Genomic DNA, 24,061 nt, shown 5'->3' with positions numbered 1-24,061 from the left:
TTATATACACAAAGCCATAAGAAGACATGGATTTTTTTGGGGACAGAGTTCTTTCCAAAGGCTATCCCCAATCTCTGACATCACTCCTCCGAAATTGATAGCATGATAAAAGGATTTAACTGAATAAACCCCTTTAGATTCTAGGGCCCAAACAGGGATATCAGAGGAGTTAGACAAGGGGAACCGTTTAATATGCTCAATTAAACTACACCAGGTAAGGTTATGTTTTTTTTTGTATGATCTAGATGTTTTTGAGTTCAAGCAACCTTTTACTTTCGTATTCATGTTCGCAACATATAATTAACTTAGTATTCATTTTCGGCAATATCTGCTTCCTAAATTTCCATATATAGTTGTAGACGTTTCCACTAAGAAAAGATGACAAAACTCTGTTTCATTCATTTCCGTTTTCCTTTCCTACTTGAGTTGAATATGTTACATTTCAGTAGCATATTATCAAATGAAAGATTTCTCCGTCACCAAGGACGAGGACAGTGAAGGTGACATACAAGCTTGTGCTTTGGTGATGGTACTTAGAAAAAAGAGGCATTACCCAATCGGGTTTTCCTCCATTGACATATTGAGTTTTAGTCCGAGTAACTTGTTTTTGCGCAATGGAAGAGTGGTGACTGTACCGAAAAAAATGCATGGGTAGGTGAATTCCTTTTGTGTCCGCCCAACAACAACGTTTTTATTTTCTTTGAGAGACCCAATGAAGACAAACTAGTACTACACACCTCTTCTTTCGAAAAAAGAGGTTGAAATCCTCGGCCTCTGCATCAATAATATACGCCTCTAGTCTATGTTATACTTTTTTTCTTGCAATAGTTATGTTATACTTTAGAAGTCCCTACACTGCGCTTTATCAGTGGTCTTTGTTCACTTATTACTTAACATGCCCCTGGTTGAAGTCTTTGAATAGAACATCTCTATAACAAGTCGTCATTTCTTTGTCTGTTATTTTCATCTATTTTCTTCGCTGCATTGAAATACGGCATACAGAAGGAATTAAGTGCATCGTGCAGAACTTCGGCTATATTCCTCTGTGATTTTATTGCACACAGTAAACATGGAAATTGATACATACAAGAACACAGAGGGGTGTGTTCTCCAAGATCATCACTGTGCAAAGTGCAAACCGGGCTCTCGTACGTATACGTACGCAGTTTATTTATCAGAGACCATATTTACCAGCAACTTACTATACGTGCGTAGAGCAACGTCACGTAGAGTTGCACGCACGCGTAGGTACGTATGGCTGCACCTCGTGTGCTCAGTTGCGGACCTCCGCGCGGTACATGGGCTCCGGGACCTCGTCCGCGCGCGCACAGCAGCGGCAGCCATGGTACCCGTTACCGCAGCAGCCCCATGGACATCCACTGCCGCCACCGCCTCCGCCGTGTCCGGGGTAGCCGCCGCCGCCGCCACCACCGTGGCCCGGGTAGCCGCCGCCGCCTCCTCCACCGTGGCCCGGGTAGCCGCCGCCGCCGCCTCCTCCTCCACCGTGGCCCGGGTAGCCGCCGCCGCCTCCTCCTCCACCGTGGCCCGGGTAGCCGCCGCCGCCTCCTCCTCCACCATGGCCCGGGTAGCCGCCGCCGCCTCCTCCACCGTGGCCTGGGTAGCCGCCGCCACCTCCTCCACCGTGTCCTGGATAGCCGCCGCCTCCTCCTCCACCGTGGCCTGGGTAGCCTCCCCCGCCGCCTCCAGGGTAGCCGCCGCCGCCGCCTCCGGGGTAGCCGCCGCCGCCGCCGCCGCCGCCGTAGCCCTCTACGCCGGCTTTCTTCTCCTCCTTCTTGGCCTCTACATGAACAGAAAAACATTGTGCATTGAAATTAGGAGCAGCACGCAGCAAAGCAAGATTCCTAGCCTAATGACGACCAGTTAACTCCTGCTAGTTCAAAAGTACTCCAAGATCAGTATCGGGTTAGCTCACGAGTTTGTTCAGTTGAGGCGACGAGGATAGCAGCAGCAAGCAGGAGAGCAAACACAAGTAGACCCTTGGACGCCATGCTTGACACCCTCTGCTTCTTCAGTGCTTCTAGTGGCTAGTGTGATGGAGGATATAGATTAGCATGCAGAGCAAACCAATTTATAGGAGGGAGAGGCCAATGGAGGGCTTGGATAAGATGGCTAGCTAGGGAGGAGCAGTGAGTGTGAGGTGAGCAAGTTGACGCTGGGGTCTCTGGGTGTCGTCGGCAACGCGGACCCCGTGGAGCGGTGGTGGTTGGAAGGTGGACGGTACACATTAATGCATCCCAGCAATCTAGCATCCAAGCAAGCTAAGCTCGCATCATCTGCAGGATTACCAATGGCGCCAGCCTCTGACTTAACTGGACTATCGCGGTGCAGGTGAGCACCGTTCGTGCGACGACAAAGTCGTACCCGGCGTCTTCCATTGCATGCACGCAACGCGTCAATCTCATTAATCAGCTGTGGGTCAAGTTAGACACGGACGCATGTACATCCAAATCAGCCGAGAGCATATTCTGGATCGGATATCTTCTTCTGCATTTGGAAACCGGTACATTACCGGACGTGGAGCATCGCTGAAACGTTCGTACGTGGTGGGTAGTCTTTGAAGCAGCCACTAGCCCACTATCATCTCCCCTTCGTTCACTTATGTACGCACAGTGAACTTACGAAATCGTTATCCAAGGCCACGTACCACACACCCCCATCTACCGGACCTGCCTGGCCGCTCGATTGTTTCGTGATTTGCAAAGTAGTTTAATCTCGCATGAGGATACAGTAAGTTTTAAATTTTAGTCGATGAAACTTACGATTTTTTATCTGAACTTGTGTTTCTCGCTCGCTCGCTGGTTGCAAGAAATAATACACTTGTATGTTTCTTGACTTTCTGAATTTTCTGTTAGAGTTAATTTCATTTTTTACCCTAAGTTATAACTTTGTTCCAAGTTTTACCGCCATTTTTAACGCCCCGGCCACAATCATCAGATCCCGGCCGTTACGTCCGGCGGGATCTAGACCGGCCCTACAGACTAACACTTGTCTCTTTTGCACACTTTGTTCTCACTCGTGCGTAACCGGGTCAACTTCCCAGCCGGTCACCCATTCTCAAATCGCTTGAAACCAAGTACACTTCACTTTGGGGTTCTTTGCGAATAAGCTCCCAGGAAAGAAGTTGTTGATATGAGTAGTCAATCATTCCTATTACGCCAGGCTCTCACGTACACCCTCACTCAAAAGAACCGGCGTCCTTGTCGGCCCACATGAACTTTCCCTCTAGGCACACGTTTGTCCGTCCAGTCCGGCTCATGTGTCATGTCATGTGCAACGACGGGCCACACATGCCACATGTCCATGCACCTGACGCGCACATGTCTGTGTAACCACAAGAGTCGGCTCTGATACCAATTATAATGCCCTGACCACAACCACCGTTTCCCAACTGTTACGCCCGGCGGGATCTAAATTGGTCCCACAGACCAACACTAGTCTTTCTTGCGCACTTCGTCCTCACTTGTGTGCACTCGGGATCAACTTCTCAGTCGGTCACCCATCCTCAAATCGTTCCAATCCAAACACACTTAACTTTGGAGTTCTTTGTGAATGAGCACCCGGGAAAGAAGGAATTCCTTATTGATATGAGTAGTCTATCATTCCTATTAAGTCAGGTGTCACACATTTCTATCACTGCTTCACTACCGGAGCTAGCTTGACCTTGTTGATGACAGGCAGGAAGTCTTCATGCACGTGAACCCTTGAATAGATCTGAAGCAATTGACACCAAATCTTGTTGTCGCACACATACGACGGTAAACCCTAACCTCCCAGCCCCTAGGAGACCCCGAGAATCTATGCCAAAGCTCGATCGACTACGTCAAGATGGACGATCTCAAGGAGGTTCGGAGCCTGGAAGACAAAGTCAAAGAAGAAGCGCCGCCATACACCCGAGCATTGCACCTGTGAGGACCCTCACCAAAACTACTAGCCAGAGCAAAGGCACTGAGATTTCCCTCCCCGCCACCACTAGCTGGATGGGCAGCCAGAGGAAAGGCTAATCCACAGGCTCGCCAGCGAAGCCTGAGGGCGGGAGGGGGGGGGGGGGTTATTCCCTAGCCGGAAAGGGAGAAAACTGTTGGACCATTACAGATTATGTACATATCCAGTTCGATCTCCAACATGTAAGGAGGACTAGAGTGTTTGGAAAGAAAGCATTCAGACAGAATAAAAAGCGTGTACATATGATGTGGCAATTTAGTTACTCTTGTAAATAGTAGTTGCTGACATCAACAATCTGATTAAAGAGCGGGGGGTGGGGGGGGAGGTATCCTTGTTTTAGACTTTTCTCTACTACTTAAAAAGAACGTAATGTTCCCATTTCAAGTCTCTTTTGTCTAACCTTCCTTATATATGTTCTACTCTTTCCTTCTCCTCTTTGATTTTTTCTCTCATCTCTGATTTTCTCGCATCCATTCTCCCTAAAATAGAATCTATTGTCTCATGTTTTTTCCAAAAAAAAAACCACATTTTATTTGGTAAGTAATTAAATTCTTATCAAATAAGTGTCTAACAATAAAATGGCAGGTAAATCATGGCGATTGCATACAAAAACTTGCTAAGATTTAGCGCATCAATATAATAATAGACACGCAGTCATCAGCTAATCTACTAGAATGTTTATATTCCTGTTGCAACGCACGGACAATTGTCTAGTTCTAGTTAAAAAGGGCACTTTCTTCACTATTAAGTTTCAGCCCGGACAGCTACGGATCCATCATGAGTCATTTTATGGACCCAATCTGGCCATTTACAGCCAAAGCCTCTAATAAGTTCCAGCAGCTCAACAAGGAAATCTAGATTTGCTCTATCAAAAGCTTTCTCGTAATTAGTTCAAGCACTACTCCTTTGTCATGGGATTTAGCCAAAGAGTGGATGGCTTCATGAGCTGTTACACTCTCTCTAATATATAGCACCCTTAATGAAGCAGACTGCTTACTACTTACTAGCTAGAGATAAACCTATCCATGATTAGGGCAAGCCTATTGGTACAAACTTCAGTGAAAACTTTAGAAAAACATTAACTGATGGCCCGAAACGTTTTCATGGTTGTAGCACCTGTCTCCGACCAGAGTAAGGGAAGGAAGAACCTGGTGTGGTTCTGTGTGTATGAGACACAAATGTATAATGTACAAGAAAATGTTGCCGAATTCTTTCTTAGAGAAATCATACAAACCACATGCCGAATTCCATTAATAAAAAATGAGCAAGACCAGGAGGTGAACTGTGATACTCCCTTCGATTCAAACTAATTGATACAGTTTTAGTACAACTTTGTAATTTAAATCGGTGGGAGTAGTACATTTGGCGGGATTGCGTTATGTGCACAGTAAAAATATTTGTAATCGTTCTCAATGCTTTTTTTTTTGTATTATCTTTGTGATGTGAATGAATTTGTGCTCGCTACTGCCACTTTGTGCTGCTTTCTGTACATCATCGCTGGAGAGGTGTGTTCGGGCAAGCCTAGCTAAACCTCGAAATATATTCCTAAAAAACAATATCAAAGACTGTTCTTTGACATAACCTCACGTCGCAGACGGCTGCGCTCTCAAAACTATATGTGGTTAATTTTATACCTCGGATTTGTATACGAGTTAGTATACGGTTTCGAACAAGAGTCATGATATTTTGTTATTATAACATGCATGACAGTTGCATGTATTATATATTGTGCAAGAAAGAGAAGTCTTACAGGGTGAATACACGATCAGAACAGAGTTCTGGTATTATTGGGTAAACATAACTGTGCAATCTGTACGTACGCGTACATACATACATGCACCTACCTTCTTATTGACCACATATACGAGTAGTTACTACGTGCAGGCAAGTAGCAACGTCCGTGTGGAGCATCTGGCACTTAGTTGCGGACCTCCGCCCGATACATGGGCTCCGGGATCTCGTTGGGGCTTGCGCAGCAGCGGCAGCCACCATGCCCGTGCCCACAGCACTGGTACCTGCAGCCGCTGCCGCCGCCGCCGCCGCCGCCACCGTGGCCAGGGTAGCCGCCGCCGCCGCCGCCGCCACCGTGGCCAGGGTAGCCGCCGCCGCCGCCGCCGCCACCGTGGCCAGGGTAGCCGCCGCCGCCTCCGCCGCCACCGTGGCCAGGATACCCGCCGCCGCCGCCGCCGCCCCCGTGGCCAGGGTACCCCCCGCCGCCGCCGCCGCCTCCGTGGCCAGGGTACCCCCCGCCGCCGCCGCCGCCATGGTAGCCACCGCCTCCGCTCCCGCCGCCGTGGTAACCCTGAACACCGGCCTTAGTTTCTTCCTTCTTGGCCTCTGCATGAACAAAAACGGTATTCATGTGATTAGTAGGACAACAGGTTTCTTAGCCTAATGATGCGCTGCTAGCTAGCTCACGAGTTTGTTCAGCTGTGGCCACGAGGAAAGCCGCAGCAAGCAGGACAGCAAACACAACGAGACCCTTGGACGCCATGCTTGACACCCTCATCGACCGATTGAGCAGTAAGTACTTTCTAGTAGCTAGTAGCTAGCTTGTGTGATGGATGAGGTAGATACCCATGACGACGAAGCCAATTTATAGGCGCGCGGGAGAGGCCAATGGGGGTATGGATAGGATAGGAGGAGCTGTGACCAACTTGAGGCTGCGCTCTCGGCTCTCCTCTCCTCCATGAATCCATGCATGGTTGTCGGCAACATGTGCACTACGTGGACGTGGGAAGGGCCCCGTTGGTGGGGCAAGAGCGCGCGTTACCGGTTGGGAGATGGACGGCATGCATTAACGTCTAGCAGACACCTTGCGCAGCGGTGAGGAAACGCGACGAAGTTCGACCCGGCGTCATGCATGCACGCACCGATCAGCTCCGGTAGATATTATCATACTATTGTGACACGGGTGCATGAATGTAGCTGCACATCCAAATCGATCGGATAGAATGCACATGTCTTCTTCTGAATTTGGAGAGCTGTACAGTGGAGATCGTTGCAACGTGTATGGGCGTTCTCGAAGGTAACGTGGTGGCTCTTCGAACCGGCCATGTACCATGTATTTTCTTAATGATGATTTGAAGATTGCTCAGCATGCCTGCCATTGCTCTCATTTTTTCTTCATATTTTCATCTTCAGAAACAAATTTCTTGTGGGTATAGCTCCGGACTTGATTGATAACGGGGTTAATGTTTGTCAATATGCGGATGACACGGTGTTATGTACTATTCATGACCCTGAGAAAGCTTAAAACCTTAGTTGTTGCTTTATGTTTTTTATGTTTTTTTTCTATTTGGGCTTATAATAGTGTTACTGAATTTTATGCTCATATGGCTTTCATCCCGCTTTATATATAAAGCAACAACCAGAACAAAGTACACGGCCCAATGATAGGGTGGTGAGGTAACCCTCATTCAACGCCGATCCAAAGAAATTAGAGCATGCGAGACGCACGCGACTACGCTACCGACATAAAGCATGGGAAGAACTTAGACCAACAGCAGGCTATGACCTAAAACACTTAAACTCCACGACAACGCCCCGGGGGGAAAACGGAGTTGAGCTCCGCCACTGCCGAGTCCACATTGGACAAAGGTTTTCACCCGGAACCCGGACACGAAGAGGGGCACCATGACGACGTCTTCAAGAAGAAAGCGGCGCCCGCGAGTGTCGCCACCGTCCACATCAAAGCGAAGAGCTTTCGCTCAGTACCTCCTCCGTGCCACTACAAGGTCTCCAGGACAAGCGCGCCGAGGACAGAACTCCAGATCCAGATCGGGGCGCCGCCATTCCTGAAGGCAGAGAACGGGCCCAAGACACCAACCACTACTGCCCGCCGCCCACACGACCGAGGAGGGTCGCCACCACCGCCGTCATGGCACCCGCCAGAGAGCCAACCATGCGGACCACCTTCCAGGGCTGCCGCCCCAGCATCCAAGGCCCGAAACCTCGCCATCCGCCCACTCCACAACGCACTAGCCACGAAAGGAGGAGCAAAAGTACAACATCCACTCCTAGCCCAGCATCAGGCACTAGATCTGATTCACCACCTCCACGGTAGGAAGTGCCCACACTTGCATCCCAAACCAATCCCGGTGGAACGGAGGGACACGATCCAGTGCCTGCCGACGGCCACCGCGATGCAAGCCCCGGCCATAGCCCTATGACCTTGGCCCAGGCAAGCACTCATGACGCCACCCTCGTAGCCATCGTCGTCGATCCACCCGACGGAGTAGCAACGTCACGACCACCTCCACCTCGCATTGTGCCCACGGGGAGGTAGACCTCACCAGTGGACACCACCCGGACCGAGCCCACCATCCCTACCTGAAGTAAGAACCCCCAACCCGCCTCAGGCCTTGAACTGGTTCGCCCGAGCGCGAGTCCTCGATCCAAGACGCACACTGTCCAGATCAAGGAGAAGGAATGGCGCCACCACCCCCCTGCGCTGCCTATCGGAACCATGTCGCCAGATCTGCGACGACAAGGACGCTGCAGGACCGCACCACCGTCACCATGCCCACCGCAGCAACCCGCAAGGGACACTGCCACCACCCCGCGGCGCCCGCTGTATAACAGCCGCCAAAGGAGGTGGCTTGCACACAACCAGCACGCCACCACCCGGGACGAGACACACCGCAACAAGCCACGCCCGCACCGCTGGATCCGCGCCGTAGCAGAGCACTCCCGCCGTCACCACCTTCCAGAGAACCTGCCGGAGCTCCAGCCAACTCCCGCGTCGCAAGCCCGCCACCCAGGGTCGGACCTGGCCAGGGAACAACCCACACGCCGCTGCCGATGCCAACCTCGTCACAGCCGCCGCGCCAAACACCTGCAGCAGCCAGCCACCGCGCTGGCGACCTGTTTGCCCGTCGCAGCGCAGAGGGGCCCCGCGCGAGCCCCAAGCCTTGACTCGAGCAGCCATCTCGCGCCAACTCGCGCCGAGCAGAGAAGCACAAGGGCCCCACTGCCGCCTACGCCGGTCGAGCTTTTCCCGGCGGCGCCTCGCGCCGGTGGCGGGGGAGGAGGGCCGAGATGGGGAGGGAGGTCACCGGGCGCTAGGGATTGCCCCCGGTCGCCCACGGGGGCGACACGGGGGAGGAGAGGGGAACGTTTTTTCACATCAAGGGAATGGATCCATAATTCCTGTTATTTTTTTCCCTGAGCTTAAGACTATTGATTGTGATTTCCTGCTAGCTAAGATGTTGAAAAGGTTGGACATTTGGAAAGGTGGCTCCTCTTCTGGAGGTAGAATTATTCTCATCAATTCTAGCTTGGCTGGTATCCCTTTATTATTTCATGTATATGTTCATGCTGAATAAAACTTCATTAAAGAAACTAGACAAACCTAGGAGGAAATTCTTTTGGGAAGGTGGGAGTTTAAAGAAAAAATATCATATGGTTAAATGGAAAGTGATTTTTAGATCTAAGAATAAGGGGGGACTTCATTTTATTGTCTTGAGAAAGCAAAACATCAACCAATTAGTGAATTGGTGGTGGAAATTAGAGAATAATGCTGGCTTGTGCCACTCTATTGTTAGAGCCAAATATTTCTGGAATAAAACAGTGGGTTCAGTGAAGCCTAGATTTTTCAGATTCTTCTTATTGGAAATCAATTATGAAGGTTAAAGATGTGTACATGTCTGGTAGAAAAGTGACATTAAACAGTGGCAAACCTCGTACATTTTTGGCATGATGCCTGGCAAGGGGGATCCCTCTGGTGGATCAGTTCCTCAACTTCATGACATTTTGCTTAGCCATGTACTTTTGCTGAGGCCGATGGTAAGAATTTTTTTACTGAACTTTCGTAGCATAGTGAGCCTGAAGCAATGGAATTAGCGGTGTGGAATCCTCCATAGGGCAGGTGAAAATTCTCTAAGAAATGTCTCTGATTGTGTTAATTGGTCCTTGTGAAATCTGGTAAGTTTTCCACCAAACTGGTTACCAATAGCTTGAGAGAGATGTTGCTAGAGCTAGTAATAAGTAGATTTGGAAAGCTCATGATACTCTTAACGTTAAAATCTTCATGTCGCAATCATATCGTAAAGCCATCTTAACGCGGGATAATATGATAAAAAGGAAATTGTCAGGGAATCTTGTTTGTTCTATTTGTGATTCGATTGAATCAACTAATCATTTTTCTTTCACTTGTGGTGTTGCTCGCTCTGTTTAGGGTACAATTGGGAAGCTCTTTGGGGCGAAATGTTGTCCCACTGGAAAGCGATAGCCTAGATTTTATGCTTTTGTTCCTGGAAAAGAGAAATATTATATGTTGTATATCTCGGCTATTTGCTTGGGGATTTGGGTTACCTAGAACAAAGTGGCGTTCGATGGCCATGTTATGCAAATTACTATCGAGGTTGTTTTCACTATCTGTTTTATTTTACACTAGCACTAGTACAAAAACAGCCTTTGGAGGTGGTTTTGTTCATGCCCGCCGGCGGTTCATACCGCCTCAAAGCTTGTATATCTAATACTCCATCCACTGGAGGCAGTTTCCAAAAGCGATTGCAAAATACTAACCTCTTCTAATGTTTTCACCAAGTAGGCAGTTTCCCCTTAACAACAGTCTCCATTTTATCTTCAGGGTTCTCTATTTCATTTCATTTTGGACCCACTCCAAAAGAAAAATTCACATAAACTACTTCAACACTTAGCAAACTATTCCATAAAATATCACATGCTTTAACATACAGTGCCACTTACAACAAGAAACAAGTTCTATAAGACACAAAAAAGTAAAGTCTAAACATCAGACAAATCCCAACACTTCAACATAATCCTACGGTTCAAGCAACAACAATGGCATCACCTACTCTAGCACCACAGGCCCATCCAACGGCAGAATCATCACTTTCTTCGTTAGAAGAGGAGGAGGCATGATCTCAGTCGGCATTAGGCCATACAATCCTGGAACATGGGGCCTGAGCTATGAAACCTTGGTTGCCATCATAATTGTTTGCCGTTGGGTGATGGTGCCTTGCTTCAAGTTGGTGCCACGAAGACGGGAAGTAGAGAAGGCACTCTTGAATTTGACAAGAACAACATCCTTGACATAATGATCAGCAAGCCTGAAGTTTCAATGACCTAAAATGTGATGGAGAGCATAGGCAACAATGTAGGCAGGTGAAAAAATGATGCTCCTCACGTTGAATATGGCAACATTGTCGACAACACCATATTCCACATACAGCTGAAGCTTTGTGGCATAAGCTATATTCACGACCTCAGGAGGACGAGCATACAACTGAAAAAGGAAAATAAGCAAAAAAAATTGAATTAGATAAACTAGATGATACCCTCAAGTTGTTGTGGTAATTAGATGCAATATATTTCAGTGATGTTTGGTTGTATGAAACATGGATAAGAAATGTTTAATTTATATTCAACTAATAATGGAAAACTATTTCCCATGCATGCTGTGACATGCATTTGATGAGGTGGCATGTGTGCATCTTAAGATAATAGAATTAGTACCCCTAAAAAAACATAATGGAAGTAGTGGGGATCAATTATTAAAGTATATATGGTGGCCACATCAGCACACTAAAAACAGTTATGGCAATTACCAAATCTAAGAGCAGATGTTTTGTATCATTTACTATTCATCTAAGAACAACCTACATTTGTAAGTACCCACCTAAGCTAGAGAAAACTAAGAGCATGTGGGACCATCAAATGAAACTCAATGATAAAATTGTCCCAGAGCAAACGCAAACAGAAGCAGGAGATCAAAAGACAAATTTACCTCACCGTCCACATTCTGATTGCACTTGCTTCGAGATGGTATATCACCAACCATACCTCTAGGACTTTTCCCCAATTGACATGTGGAAAACAAATGATAGTTGAACTAATTAAAAAACAAAGTCATAGCTGCATTTTGCTCCAACATCGAGACATACTATATGTATAGATCTTAAGGAAAAAAATCATAACTATGCAAATATAGTGACACAACATTTGGTGGAAGGAACATGGACTTTCACTTTAAGAAATGTTTAATCTAACACTTTTATTTGAGAGAGAAAAACTCAATCGGAAGGAAAAATTCAGCTAATTTTTCTATGGTCCTTTCTTTTGAATCAAGCGGATGAGTAGTGTCACCATCGAAAAATTTTCTTACTAATATGATTTCCCCCTAATTTTCCACTAAATAAAAAAGGCCCCATATAGTACAAACTAGCACAGAAGATGAACAAAATTACTTTAACATTTTCACTCTCGCCGAGGGTCTTGGTAGGATCCATGCTTCTGGAATGTGAACACGGAGATTTGATGGACATGACACGTTTACTCAATTTAAAACAAAATAATAAGGAAACAAAAAGAATTGAAGGGTGAAATCAAGTCCCATTAACAAATAGAAATTAATGCACAATTATAGAATCAATAAAATATCAAAGAATCCTACATAAAAAACGCTCTCACGAAACTGTCAACAAGGAAGACCGAGAGAACGAAAGAGAGAAGAATATATGAGGAGCAGAAAGGAGAGGAGAAGGGAGGGAAATGAAGTGTGGGTTGTGGGAGGAGTGGGGAAACTAAAACACTGCTTGCTTAGAAAACCGAACTACGTGCCACTTGCACAAACTCCTTCGCAACCCAATGTGGTTGGTTTCTCCCCTGCCCTCTGCCCACACGGGACCCCTCTGTTTCCCAATGGGGTGCCCACGCACCCACACCCCACCCAACCCCTTCGCTTAGCCCCTCACCTCCCCGTTTGAAAAATGGGGGGACATTGGGGATGCTTTTGAGATGCCCTAAGAGCATTTCCAACTGCTGCCCTATTTTAGGGCAGTAGACGCTTTATGGCCGTTTGAAGGGGAAAAACCCCTCCAAGAGCTGCCCACATTTTTATACACATTTAATATTTTGCAAATGCTTGAGTAAAATTATTCAAATACTTTTTCTATATTTTTTCAAATGTTTTATTAGCATTTTTATATACATGATAAAAAAATCATTTTTTAATACATGGTCAACATTTTTGCTATACACATTTAACATTTTTCAAATGATTCATAAAAAAATTAAAATACTTGTTTAAATTTTTTCACATGCTTGATTAACATTTAGGTCAATATTTTTGCTATACACATTTAACATTTTTCAAATGCTTGATCAACAGTTTTGAAATACTTGTTTAATTTTTTTTCAGATGCTTGATTAACATTTTTAAAACACATCAGATTTTTATGTATATTTTCTGTATATGTGATAAACATTTTCTCTATAGGGGCGCCCCAATCGAAAACAGATTAGGAGCAAACGGCACGCAGCCCGGACGGAAATTGATATTGCTTATTCAGTGGCAACAATCCACCAGCCTGCTTTGACTTGGGCCGGGTAACTGCTCTTGTACCATGGCAGGCAGCACGCGGTTTGTGTAAAAACAAAATTCAGAACACGCGGTAGCTATTTCTTGCTCGCTGTGAGACGTAACAGCGGCTGGCCTATGCAGCAGTGCCACTGCCCAGCCCAGTAATGTAGGAGCAACGTGGGTTTTCTTTCTCGGTTTTGCGACGGATTTCTTATACTTTTAAAACATTTTTATGCACATTTAACAATTTCTAAAAACATTGTTAAATTTTTTGAATAAATATTTAAAAGAATTCTGTATAAGGGTTAACTTTTTTTCTTCCAAATACACATGAAACATTTTTTCTGAATGGTTCAATACATTTTGTTAAATTGTGCGAAAATTAATTACGTTTTATAATTCTTTAAAAACCATAAACATATTTTTGAAACACTTGAACATTATTTGAATTACCTGACATTGTTTTACTATTGATTTCTATTGAAATGCAAAAACATTTTTGAATGTCTGAACTTTTGTTGAATGGTACCAACATTTTCTAAAGGTCGAGTGGCCATTTGTTTCATTGCAGGTACATTTTTTAAATGTGGTACGAACACTTTTCTAAAAGTTAACTATATTATGTTTTGCAACCTATTTACTTAGTATTTTTTAAATAAAATAAAAATAAAAACATGTACATGACATCACCGTTACGAACTAACATGGCTATTGGGCCAGCACACTTCTAGCTCCATGTGGTCGAGCGAAGCTACTGTCTCGCATAGAGCGAGATATAGTTGCGCCTGACAAAACATGATTCTTTTGATCACTAATTAGAGGGTATCCCTTGCAGAGCTCACTACCACCATATCTGATTGTGACAAGTAGCACAGTGCATATGCGTCAATTGTCGCTACCTGGGAGTTTTGTCTTTTTTCATAGATTTATTTTGAAACATTTTATCTCTTGAACTGTGCGTTCAAATCACGAATCGTTTTCACCATTACATTTTTGGCGACCAGATCTTTGATAAAATATAATGTCAATATATTTTGACAAACTTTTGTAACAAAAAGGGGAAATTGAGAAGGCCCAAAAAACAGAAACAAAAGAAATTTGAAAACCAAAAAATAGCAAAAACCATTTAAAAAAACCATACACCAAAGCACAGTTGAGCGTTTCACTTGTTTTTGGAAAGCACACACGTGCTTTTCCCTTCTTGGAAAGCATAGTTGTGCTTCTTGCGAAAGCATAGGCTATGTTTTTTCTCTGAAAGCACCGGCTGTGTTTTTTCCATTTTACTGGAAGCACAACTGGCTCTTTCCTTTTCAGGAAGCATAGGTGTGCTTCTCGTGGAAGCATAGGTTGTCCTTCTCGTAGTAGTACAAGTCTTCCTTTTTTGGGAAGCAGAATTATGCTTTTCCCAGCGCAGATGTGCTTCTCGCGGAAAAGCACCGCATCCTTCAAAATAAGTTGCACCAAAACCTAGGAAAACCAAGAAAAGGCCGAAAAGCCAAAAAAAAAAACAGAACCAGAAAACTCAAACTGAAAACCCGAGGGTGTGCCCAGCGTGCAACACGTGGCGGCGGTAGGGGCGCACCAAGTGATGTGCTTCTAGCCCACCAAAAATGACCGATGGGTCCCCCAAGAGGGTATCCTCTGATTAGTTGGGGTAGAAAAGACCGGCTCGAAACGCTTTCTTTTGTAAAAAAATGAGAATAAAGGGAAAGAAGCCCCCTGTCTTATTCTTATAGGAGAATGAGGAGACTCGAACCCAGGCCGGCGACATCAACCTTTGTGCTGTCCACCACTCATGAATACAGGCCAAATCGGAGGGGTCGGGCTCCGTATCGTGGGAAGCCTCGGTGCGTGCGATTGATTTCGCCGCTGTATTTGATCGATTACATACCGCTGTTTCCGTTGGCATGCCAAACACTTGAATTGATGGTTTGGGAATACGAAATCCATTTCGGAACCCCAATACAGACATCCAAACGCAGCGTTACAGATATGCCGATCCTTGTCCACTCTGACTCGGAAGAGGCACCGTGCATCTTTTCAAATGATCGGCTCTGCATACGAGCATTTAACTGCTGAGATTAAGTCACTCACTATGACAGAGAGTTTGTTTCTCAGAAAGTTAGACGTGGTCAGAATAGGACAGCAGATTGACTGGCATGTCACACTCTTGTACTTCTCTGTGTATCGAGGACCTTGTGCCTCTTGATTGTAACTTTATAATCTTAGAATAAACTCCTTATTACCGTGTAAAAAAACAAAACATTTAATTTGAGACAAAGGAAGAGCACTCGGCGATCCATCTCATGAATCTGTATTGACTCGTCGAAATGTTTGTTCAAGGAGGGAATGTCCCATTCGCCAAAAAAAAAGGGAGGGAATGTCCCGTTCGATCTAAATTCCTTGCAGTCCATATTTCACAAAAGATTACAAAATCCACAAATCACAATGCAGGATCGTAGGAGCCAAACGCCGCAGCTGACGAATACAAGGGTACAATATTTTTTTGGAACAGCTATGTGCCTATGCGCAAGCAAGCTCGACCGAAAATGGCTAACCACTAGCCTATCGAAGAGGAGCTCCGCCAGACCAGAGCGCGGAGACCTGAACAACTCAAGAATGCAACCAAGAACCAACTACCTTGACGATGAGGCATGAATCAGTAGGAAACGTCGACGAGGGCCAGCATGGCCTGCGCGACGAGCTGTCCCGCCGGCCGTCTCTGCACGGGGCGGAGCGCAGAGTACTGGTGGTCCAGCTGCGGCACCGGCGCGCTCTGCCGGCGGCCACTCAGCAACGCGCGCAGCTCGGCGTCGAAGTGCGCCGCGGCCGCCCGGAGCGTGGCGCAGACCCGCGGCAGGTGGCGGAGCAGCGGCAGCGTGAGGTTGAACGGCCACAGCAGGATGGAGAACTTGAACGCGTGCAGAAACCCGCCGACGACCGCAGGCCCGGCGAGGAGCACCACGTGCACCGCCATCGTCGATCCCCCCAACAACTCTTCCACCACCACCAGTCGCCCCCGCCGTCGTGGTGCTCCTCCAGTCCTCCTACATGGCGGGCCGGTCCCCAGATGGATCGACGGACCGGCCGGCGAGCGATGGCGCCGATCGAGAAAGATTCTAGGGAATCGAATAAGTTGTATATATGGACGCTCTCGATCGCGGACAAATACTGCTGGACAGCTCAGGTGCTTCTCAGGGCGTGAGGCCGGCGACCTTGTTGTTGGTTAGCGTATGTCCCTGTATGTGCTCGCCGGTCGCCACGAATGGATTTGGCGTAAGACTTGGCAGTTGGGGCGTCGAAATATTCTCGCCATATCTCGATCGATCGATACGACATTTCCCCTGTGGTGGGGCACCGCCACCGGCCGGTCGTCACCGGCAATTATCCGTGTAGGCAGTGAGGACGGTGCTGGCGTGCTGCCATGTGCGAGGCAGATCGTTGTCGCGGTCATAATTTTTCGTCAGCCATGCGGCCCACTCCCAACGAACTTCGGGCTGAGCTCTGCCGCCGAGCATTTGAGACGGAGCCCTGTGGTTACATACGTGTCGCCGGCAAGTCGAAGGTGCAGCTGAATGCGTCCGCTGAATACATGCCTTGTTTCTTAAACGGATTTGTCTTATTTGCCAAAAATATATATATCAACAGCTGCCCCAATCCTCCATCAAGTTCGATAACAAGGTTTAACAGTTTTTAGATAGCTCGCCTTCCGACATTATCTCACATCTATGCGAGTGTTTTAACGGGATTGCTAAACCTCAGTCGACTGATACTTAACGAAGTCTCGGTCGATTTGTGCGATCATACATGGAGATTAGTGTAATATTTTCTTTCTTTCATCTTTTCTATATGTTTTGTCACTTGACTAAGACTACATTAAGTCGACCTCTTTAAGTCTCAGTCGGCTGAGATCTAGCTATACCTGATTTTTTAAGTAAGGTTGTTCCAACAAATGGGAATATATTTATGTAAATGATCTCTCTTTGAGAAGGAAGAACTTCCATAGTTTTTTTCTGGGAACCTCCATACTATATATATTTTTTGAGTGGAACCTCCATACTAGTTAAATAAGGCAATCATTAGTTCATCACCACATCAATATATCAGTACTATTATATTCATGCAAATAGCATTGTTATTAACACACTTAATAATCTAATATACTCCCTCCGTCTCAAAATAAATGACTCGACTTTGTACTAATTTTATACTAAAGCTAGTATAAAATTGAGTCATTTATTTTGAGACGGGGAGTAATACTGAAGATAGAAAAAAGATCCGGTGTAATTACGCAGGACATTGGACTAGTTACAACAAGTGCAGCCGACAAATGCAGGAAAAAAGATAATAAAAAAATGGAACGCCTATGTACATGATCCAAAGAAAATTCTGAACCAACGTTTCCATCCAAACCGAGCACCGCCGGAATTAAACAGCTCCGGCATGCAGCCACCTTGGCAACGCAGCGGCATCAGTAGGAGATGTCGACGAGGGCTAGCATGGCGTGGTCGACGAGCCGTTCCGCCGGCCGTCTCCGCACGCCGCGGAGGGAGAAGTACTGGCGGTCCATCTGCGGCACGGGCGCCCTCCGCCGGCGGCCGCCGAGGGACGCGCGCAGCTCGGTGGCGTAGAGCGACGCGGCGCCCCGGAGGGTGGCGCAGACGCGCGGCAGGTCGCGCAGCAGCGGCAGCGTGAGGTTGAACGGCCAGAGCAGGATGGAGAACTTGAACGCGTGCAGGAGGAAGCCGCCGACGGCCGGCGCGGCGAGCAGCACCACGTGCACCACCATCGGTCGACCCCCAAAACGACTCTCCCGTCCCCGCCGATGCCGCTCCGCTACATGGCCGACCCCTCCGCCTCTGCCTCTGCCATGGCAACGTTTCTTGAGGTAGCGCTGCAGCTGCTGGTGGTTACCAATACCACGGGCCTGACTGACCGGCCATTAACTATGTAGGGGCATGTCGGGTGGGCGGATTAATAATGGCCGGCGATGGCGATCGAGAGATGTTTCATAATGAGAAGGAATCGACTCAATTATATGGACACTCTCGATCGTGGACGCGTACTGCTACGCAAGTCGCTGCGCGCTGGAGTTGCTGAAGAGATTGTTGTTGCTTACCGCACGCCTTGTGCCCTTGTGTATGCTTGCCGCGAATGGAATTATCGAGAGCTGGGGCGTCACGAGATTCTAGCCATGGACCAGCGCCCGTTCGATCTCGATCGATCTACATTTTCTTGCTCTGTGGGACACCGGCCGTCGCTGGCACCTGTCCAGGGTAAAGCAGCGACGAAGTTTCGTTTACGCATCTGGAGTTGGAGTGTATCTGTATGGATGGTAAAAGCAGAATGTTTCTGTTGGCGTGTATACGCAGAATGATTGACTTGAAATGTCGGCATACAGTGGGGTCGAAACGGAGTGCAAGTTGAGACTGTCCCTGAATTTGTTTTGTCTAAAGAAAAGGACTAGTGCACTCCTATAGGTACACATTCAGAGTTCAGGGGTAAGATTACGTAATTATACACATCCAGTTTCTCCCGAGATCTAAATAATAGAACGGTAATGCTAACGGGCGAACGCTCGCTAGGAAAAACACTCCTACGAATGCCCTCACAACCGTTTTATCGAGATCAAACTATGACAGTTTTCAAAGAAAAAAAATTGCCTCCTCTAGAAGGAATTGTCATGCTAGTCTGAAAAAATGATCACCGCCTATAACTAAAACTGCTATAAAAGTCGTTCGCAAATGCCCCCCCCCCCCCCTCTCACCCCCAGCGTACGTTCGCCAGCTATTGAAGTCCCATATAGAGTATTAGACTCCTATATCCATGTATAGAGGATCTTTGACGCCCGCGTCGCCCCCCGCTCAGGCGACTCGGGTGGCCCCCAACCCTAGCCGCCGCCGGGGCCTAGCCCATCTTCCTCCCCTCCTCCCGCCGCCGCCGGAGGACGCCATCGGCTTGCGCCCGGAGGCCGACGGCGGTGGCGGGGGCTCTTCCTCCCTCCCGCGTCTCAGGGGTGGCGGGGCCCCAACGTGCGTGGAGGTGCGGCTAATCTAGAAGCGACGACGTTGGCTTCGACGGCGGCGGCGGTCGGCCCTGTCTCAGGCCACGGGCGGCTGCTGCGGCGGCTGGCCTGGATCGGGCGGCGGCGCGATGCGGTCTTCGATGGCATGTCATCTGGCTTTAAATCGGCGGCGGCGTCGAGGGCCTGGTGGACTGCTTGGCGGCACCCATGGCAGATCTGTTCTGGCTGGTGTAGCCAGTGGTGGTGGTCATCTTCTTCGTCGGTGGTGGCCGGCCAGAAGCTTGGTGATCGGATCTCGAGATCCATCATCTAGTCCCGGCTGCGAGTTGGGGAGACATGGTTGCCGGTGAAAACCGAGCCGACGGCAGGCGATGGCGGCGTTCTACGTCGTTACCTTGATGAAGGCATAGTCGTGTAACTACTGTCGACCCACTCGTGCTGCTCCGGGGGAAACCCTAGGATCTGGTGTTCCAGATCGGACGATGGCGGCACTGCGGTGTCGGTTCTCTCTTGGAAGCATCGTTTGTGGAGCAGCGCTGGAAGTCAGAGGCAGGAGGTGGACCGGCTTCGTCTTGCACGGAGCTTCGATGGAGATGTCAAGTCATGCCTGACCGACAGGTGCTACGCTTTGTCATGCCTGGTAGGCAGGTGCTACGCACGACAGATCTTCCAAGGACTTCAAGCTGTGTCGGCTCGTGGTACTTGGCAGCATGGCGCTGAGGTGTATCAGTGGCGACCGCGACGTGCTCAGCTGTTTGCGCGCAGGGAGGAGGTGCCGTTGGGGGCCGTGGTGGCGTCGACGATAGCTTGACCGAGCAAGGTTGATGCATCAGTACAGTTCTGAAGATGGAGCGGTGGCAGTTGGCGGCGGCGGCCTCTGAGAGCACGCCGGACCAGTGTGTGCCCCAGGTCTCAGGTCTTAGATGTTAGGCTTGGTTGCGATGTGTGTTTGGTATTAGGCCCAGGCTATCTGCGCCCCTTCATCAACTGGATAGGTGTAGCGACAGTTTGTTGCTTAGACGGCGGCTTCAGACTTACTGTTGTATGACTTTATAACGTTTTGTGAGAATAATTAATAAAATGGCCGTATGCATCGCGATGCAGAGGCCGGGGGTCATCCTCCTTTTCTAAAAGAAATGTCTATAAGCCCCATCCCAACCCACTGCAACGACCTCACCTCAGCACGATGATTCAACTACACTGCATCACAATATTGAATCATCTTGCATCAATTGTAAGAAAATTGAAGATATGATGCCAATTCTCATCTGCATGTTGAACGTTATTAGAAATGTACACTATCTATATGGGTTCACCTTCTGTCGATTGCCTAATTATTTGGCAGACACCGACAGAATGATGATAGATAGCTAACCTTGTTGAGATTGTTGATTGTATCCAGAGAAAGTGTTGGCACAAACCCGCTAGTGTATTCGGATACACACATGCACATTCATGATATATCGTTAACACGCCGCATGATCCGTGAAAACAATAACATATCGGTGCCGACCCTGATGCCCTAAGGCCTTGTACAATGCAAGGTGCTTAGGGGAGGTGCTTAGAGAAATAAACCAGACTTTTCTTAAGCATCGGTGCTTATTTATACAGGATAGACGCTTAACTAAGCGCCTCTCCTGTAGAAATAGGCACCGGTGCTTCAGAAAAACTTGGTTTATTTTCTAAGCACCTCCCTAAACATCTCCCATTGTACAAGGCCTAAGACAGATTGGAATGAAGTGGATCGATCGATGTGCACAAAATCATTATTTGGATTGGAGAAGGATCGAATCTGCTCAGTAAAGGGAATAGGTTCGAAAATGTTGTACGGAACCATGGTTCAGCCGAACCTACGCTCGACACCATTGATTCCTAGACACTATTCATGAGGATCCATACATGGTTGATTAAAAAATGTAGTTGGCATGCATGTCTATTCATGACGATCCATGCATGGTTGATTAAAAAATGCAATTGGTATGCATGTCACACATCCACATATAGTAGGATGTTAAATCGTACGGCATAGACCATAGGTTCTACTGAACCATGGTCCTGAATCACGTCTCTCGAATAGGCTTCCTTTTACTTGGTCTTGGAGTCAAGTAGATCCGACGATCAAACCCTATAGCTTGCGATCACACAACGTCGTCATGCTTCCTCGCACACACCGGCGCCCCTGCCCGCATAGGGCGACATTTGACTAGAGAAAGTTCTCTTTCCGAGCATTTTCAAAAATTGAATGACACGTTTTAAATTTTAATTAGTGCTGCCATGACAAAAAAGTAATCCACTAGTAAAAAAGGCTTTGATTCAGCCAAAAAAGAGCATTAACATTACAAACCGGGACTAATGTGAGCATTAGTCCCGATTCGAGCGGCGAGGGCACCGTACAGGCATTACTCCCGGTTCAAACGGGACCTTTAGTCCCGGTTGGTGCCACGAACCGGTACTAAAGGGTGCGATGCCCATTAGTACCGGTTCGTGGCACGAACCGGTACTAAAGGTCTCAACCCCATTAGTACCGGTTCGTGCCACGAACCGGTACTAATGGTGCAATTTTCAAATCCTACCCCCCTCCCCTCGTGTATCGCCTTTTCAGTTTTGTAAAAAGCAAAAGAAAATGATAAAAACTTCAAAAGTTAAAATCCTTCGAGATGTAGTTATGTTACCACATCTACTAGTTAGGAAAATTTAAAAACTTAAATTTGGACATGTTTTGCAAAAAGTGTAGGGAAAATGTAAAACGGCTAAAACTTTTGCATACGATGTCAGAAAAAACTTATAATATATCAAAATGTTCAGCACGAAAATCCGCATCCGATTTTGACAGCCTACGGCCTGTTTGCAAATTTTTTGAATCCTCAAATTTCAAAAGGAAGAAAAGTTATGCTCAAATTTCAGTTTTTTTTTTAATTTTTGTTAAATCTGGTCAAACTACTTATTCAAGAAGTATTAGTGTTACTAAATAATTATTCAAGAATATTAGTGTTACTAAATAATTATTTCAGTTTTTTTGAATTTTGGTCAAATCTGGTCAAACTATGGTCAAACAATGGTCAAACTACTTATTCAAGAAATATTAGTGTTACTAAATAATTATTGTTTTTTAGAACAATAGTTTCAAACTCAAACAGTGAAATGTGTGACTTCATGCTCAAGATAAACTCCTGAGGGTTAATATGATTGACATCTTACTATTGTCAGGAAAACAACAAGTGCAGACTTGAAACGAGGGAGAATAGAACCCGGAAGTTAAGCGTGCTCAGGCTGGGGGAGTGGGAGGATGGGTGACCGTTCGGGGAGTTAGATGATTTGGAATGATGAGGGGTGATTAGAGATTAAATTGAGCAGTGATGAGGAGTGATTAGAGATTAGAGGTTAAAATAATTCAGAAATTTGAAAATCGGAAAAATATTTCAAAAAAAAATAAAAAAAAAAATTTTAGTACCGGTTGGTGTTACCAGCCGTGACTAAAGGTGGACCTCCAGGCAGCAGCCACGTGGAGAGCCTTTAGTCCCGGTTCTTACGAACCGGGACCGGGACAAAATGCCCTTTTTCTACTAGTGATCGTTGAATCTGTCTTTTTTTCTGCATCGTGTATAGGGGGAATTGAACCCCATTCTTCCATGAACCCCTCAGAATGGTCCACCCTTGATTCAATGAACTAGTGAGGGTCAATACGGATATAGATCGTGGTCATCTGCGGTGGTGGAGGCGGATGGCATTGATGCTATATTTGAGAGGAAATTGATTAGTGATCCCATGACAATGGTTAGGCTTCTTACTACCCCGCTCTACTGTAGTTGTTTAGGGTGCGTTTATGGACACACTTGGGCGTCAGAAGTCTCGATGGGCCACCGGCTATCCGATGTCGATCGATCGAGATTTCCTGCGTGGGGCACCGGCCGTCGCTTGCGCTTATCGATGGAGTTCACTGTGCTGGATTGCGAGTATGGCCCACTTCCAATCAACTTCATGTCGATGAGCGTATTTCCTACAGTATTTCTGACATAGTACGTACTGCCATTACATGTCGACAGTCCAATCCTACGTGCAGCTGATCTGATCGTGTCCACTGAATACAGACGTGGCGTAGGCGTAGCTCGTGGTTTGGAAAGTTCTCACTCCAGCGATTTCTGTACGTAGTGCCGTTTAAATCTTTGTGGATAGGAGACGTACCGCTCTTCCAAAGAAGACGGAATAATCCGGACCACATGAAAGCTATATAGGCAGAATCATTTTTTCTCTCGGGTACACAGCAGAATGATTGGCTTGGACATGTCGGCATGCACCGGGGCCCAATCAAAAGTGTGATCGAGTTGAGCAACTTGAGCCTATGTTCTGAAAAATATATATATATTTTTTTTCAGAAAAAGTTTCAATTTATTCATCTTCAATCATGCTAGTACAACGAACACTAGAAATAACAAAAATTACATCCAGATCCGTAAACCAGCTAGCGACGACTACAAGCACTGAATCGAGCCGAAGGCGCGCCGCTGTCATCACCCCTCCCTCACCGAAACCGGACAAGCCTTGTTGTAGTAGACAGTTAGGAAGTCGTCGTGCTAAGGCCACATAGAACCAACACACCAAATAGCAACCGTCACGGATGAAGAGTGTAGATCAAAATGATCCAACCTAAAGACACACGAACGAAGACGAACGACAAACAGATCCAAGCAAATCCACCAAAGACAGATCCGTCGGAGACACACCTCCACACGTCCACCGACGATGCT

At 47.0% G+C, this 24,061-nt stretch overlaps 3 protein-coding genes across 3 annotated transcripts; all 3 read right to left on the bottom strand.

The window, feature by feature from the left end:
• Positions 1-1,028: 1,028 nt before the first annotated feature.
• LOC109746925 (uncharacterized) lies at positions 1,029-6,664 on the bottom strand. Its single transcript, XM_045233667.1, has 4 exons — positions 6,382-6,664; positions 5,885-6,300; positions 1,934-2,045; positions 1,029-1,800 (listed from the first exon to the last, which is right to left on the bottom strand). The coding sequence occupies exons 1-4, from the start codon at positions 6,470-6,472 to the stop codon at positions 1,274-1,276; spliced, it is 1,146 nt and encodes a 381-aa protein (XP_045089602.1). The 5' UTR covers positions 6,473-6,664; the 3' UTR covers positions 1,029-1,273.
• A 9,015-nt stretch (positions 6,665-15,679) lies between these two features.
• LOC109746929 (uncharacterized) lies at positions 15,680-16,597 on the bottom strand. The gene has a single exon (XM_020306025.4). It carries the CDS (start codon positions 16,266-16,268, stop codon positions 15,951-15,953), a length of 318 nt encoding a protein of 105 aa, XP_020161614.1. The 5' UTR covers positions 16,269-16,597; the 3' UTR covers positions 15,680-15,950.
• Positions 16,598-17,374: 777 nt separating this feature from the next.
• Positions 17,375-18,566, bottom strand: LOC109746924 (uncharacterized). The gene has a single exon (XM_020306020.4). The coding sequence runs from the start codon at positions 18,078-18,080 to the stop codon at positions 17,763-17,765; it is 318 nt and encodes a 105-aa protein (XP_020161609.1). The 5' UTR covers positions 18,081-18,566; the 3' UTR covers positions 17,375-17,762.
• Positions 18,567-24,061: the final 5,495 nt, after the last annotated feature.

Source organism: Aegilops tauschii, chromosome 2, assembly GCF_002575655.3.
Source record: "Aegilops tauschii subsp. strangulata cultivar AL8/78 chromosome 2, Aet v6.0, whole genome shotgun sequence".
NCBI lineage: Eukaryota > Viridiplantae > Streptophyta > Magnoliopsida > Poales > Poaceae > Aegilops > Aegilops tauschii.
Note: the sequence above shows the minus strand (reverse complement) of the source record. Positions and strands in the feature narration are given on the sequence as shown.

Excerpts from the sequence above, each read along its gene's own strand:
- LOC109746925 (XM_045233667.1), bottom strand. The coding sequence starts at position 6,472 with ATGAGGGTGTCAAGCATGGCGTCCAAGGGTCTCGTTGTGTTTGCTGTC. Across the intron at positions 6,301-6,381 it reads GGCCACAGCTGAACAAACTC|AGGCCAAGAAGGAAGAAACT; the intron begins GTGAGCTAGCTA and ends TTGTTCATGCAG. Across the intron at positions 2,046-5,884 it reads ATCGGGCGGAGGTCCGCAAC|CCACTAGAAGCACTGAAGAA; the intron begins TAAGTGCCAGAT and ends CCATCACACTAG.
- LOC109746929 (XM_020306025.4), bottom strand. The coding sequence starts at position 16,268 with ATGGCGGTGCACGTGGTGCTCCTCGCCGGGCCTGCGGTCGTCGGCGGG.
- LOC109746924 (XM_020306020.4), bottom strand. The coding sequence starts at position 18,080 with ATGGTGGTGCACGTGGTGCTGCTCGCCGCGCCGGCCGTCGGCGGCTTC.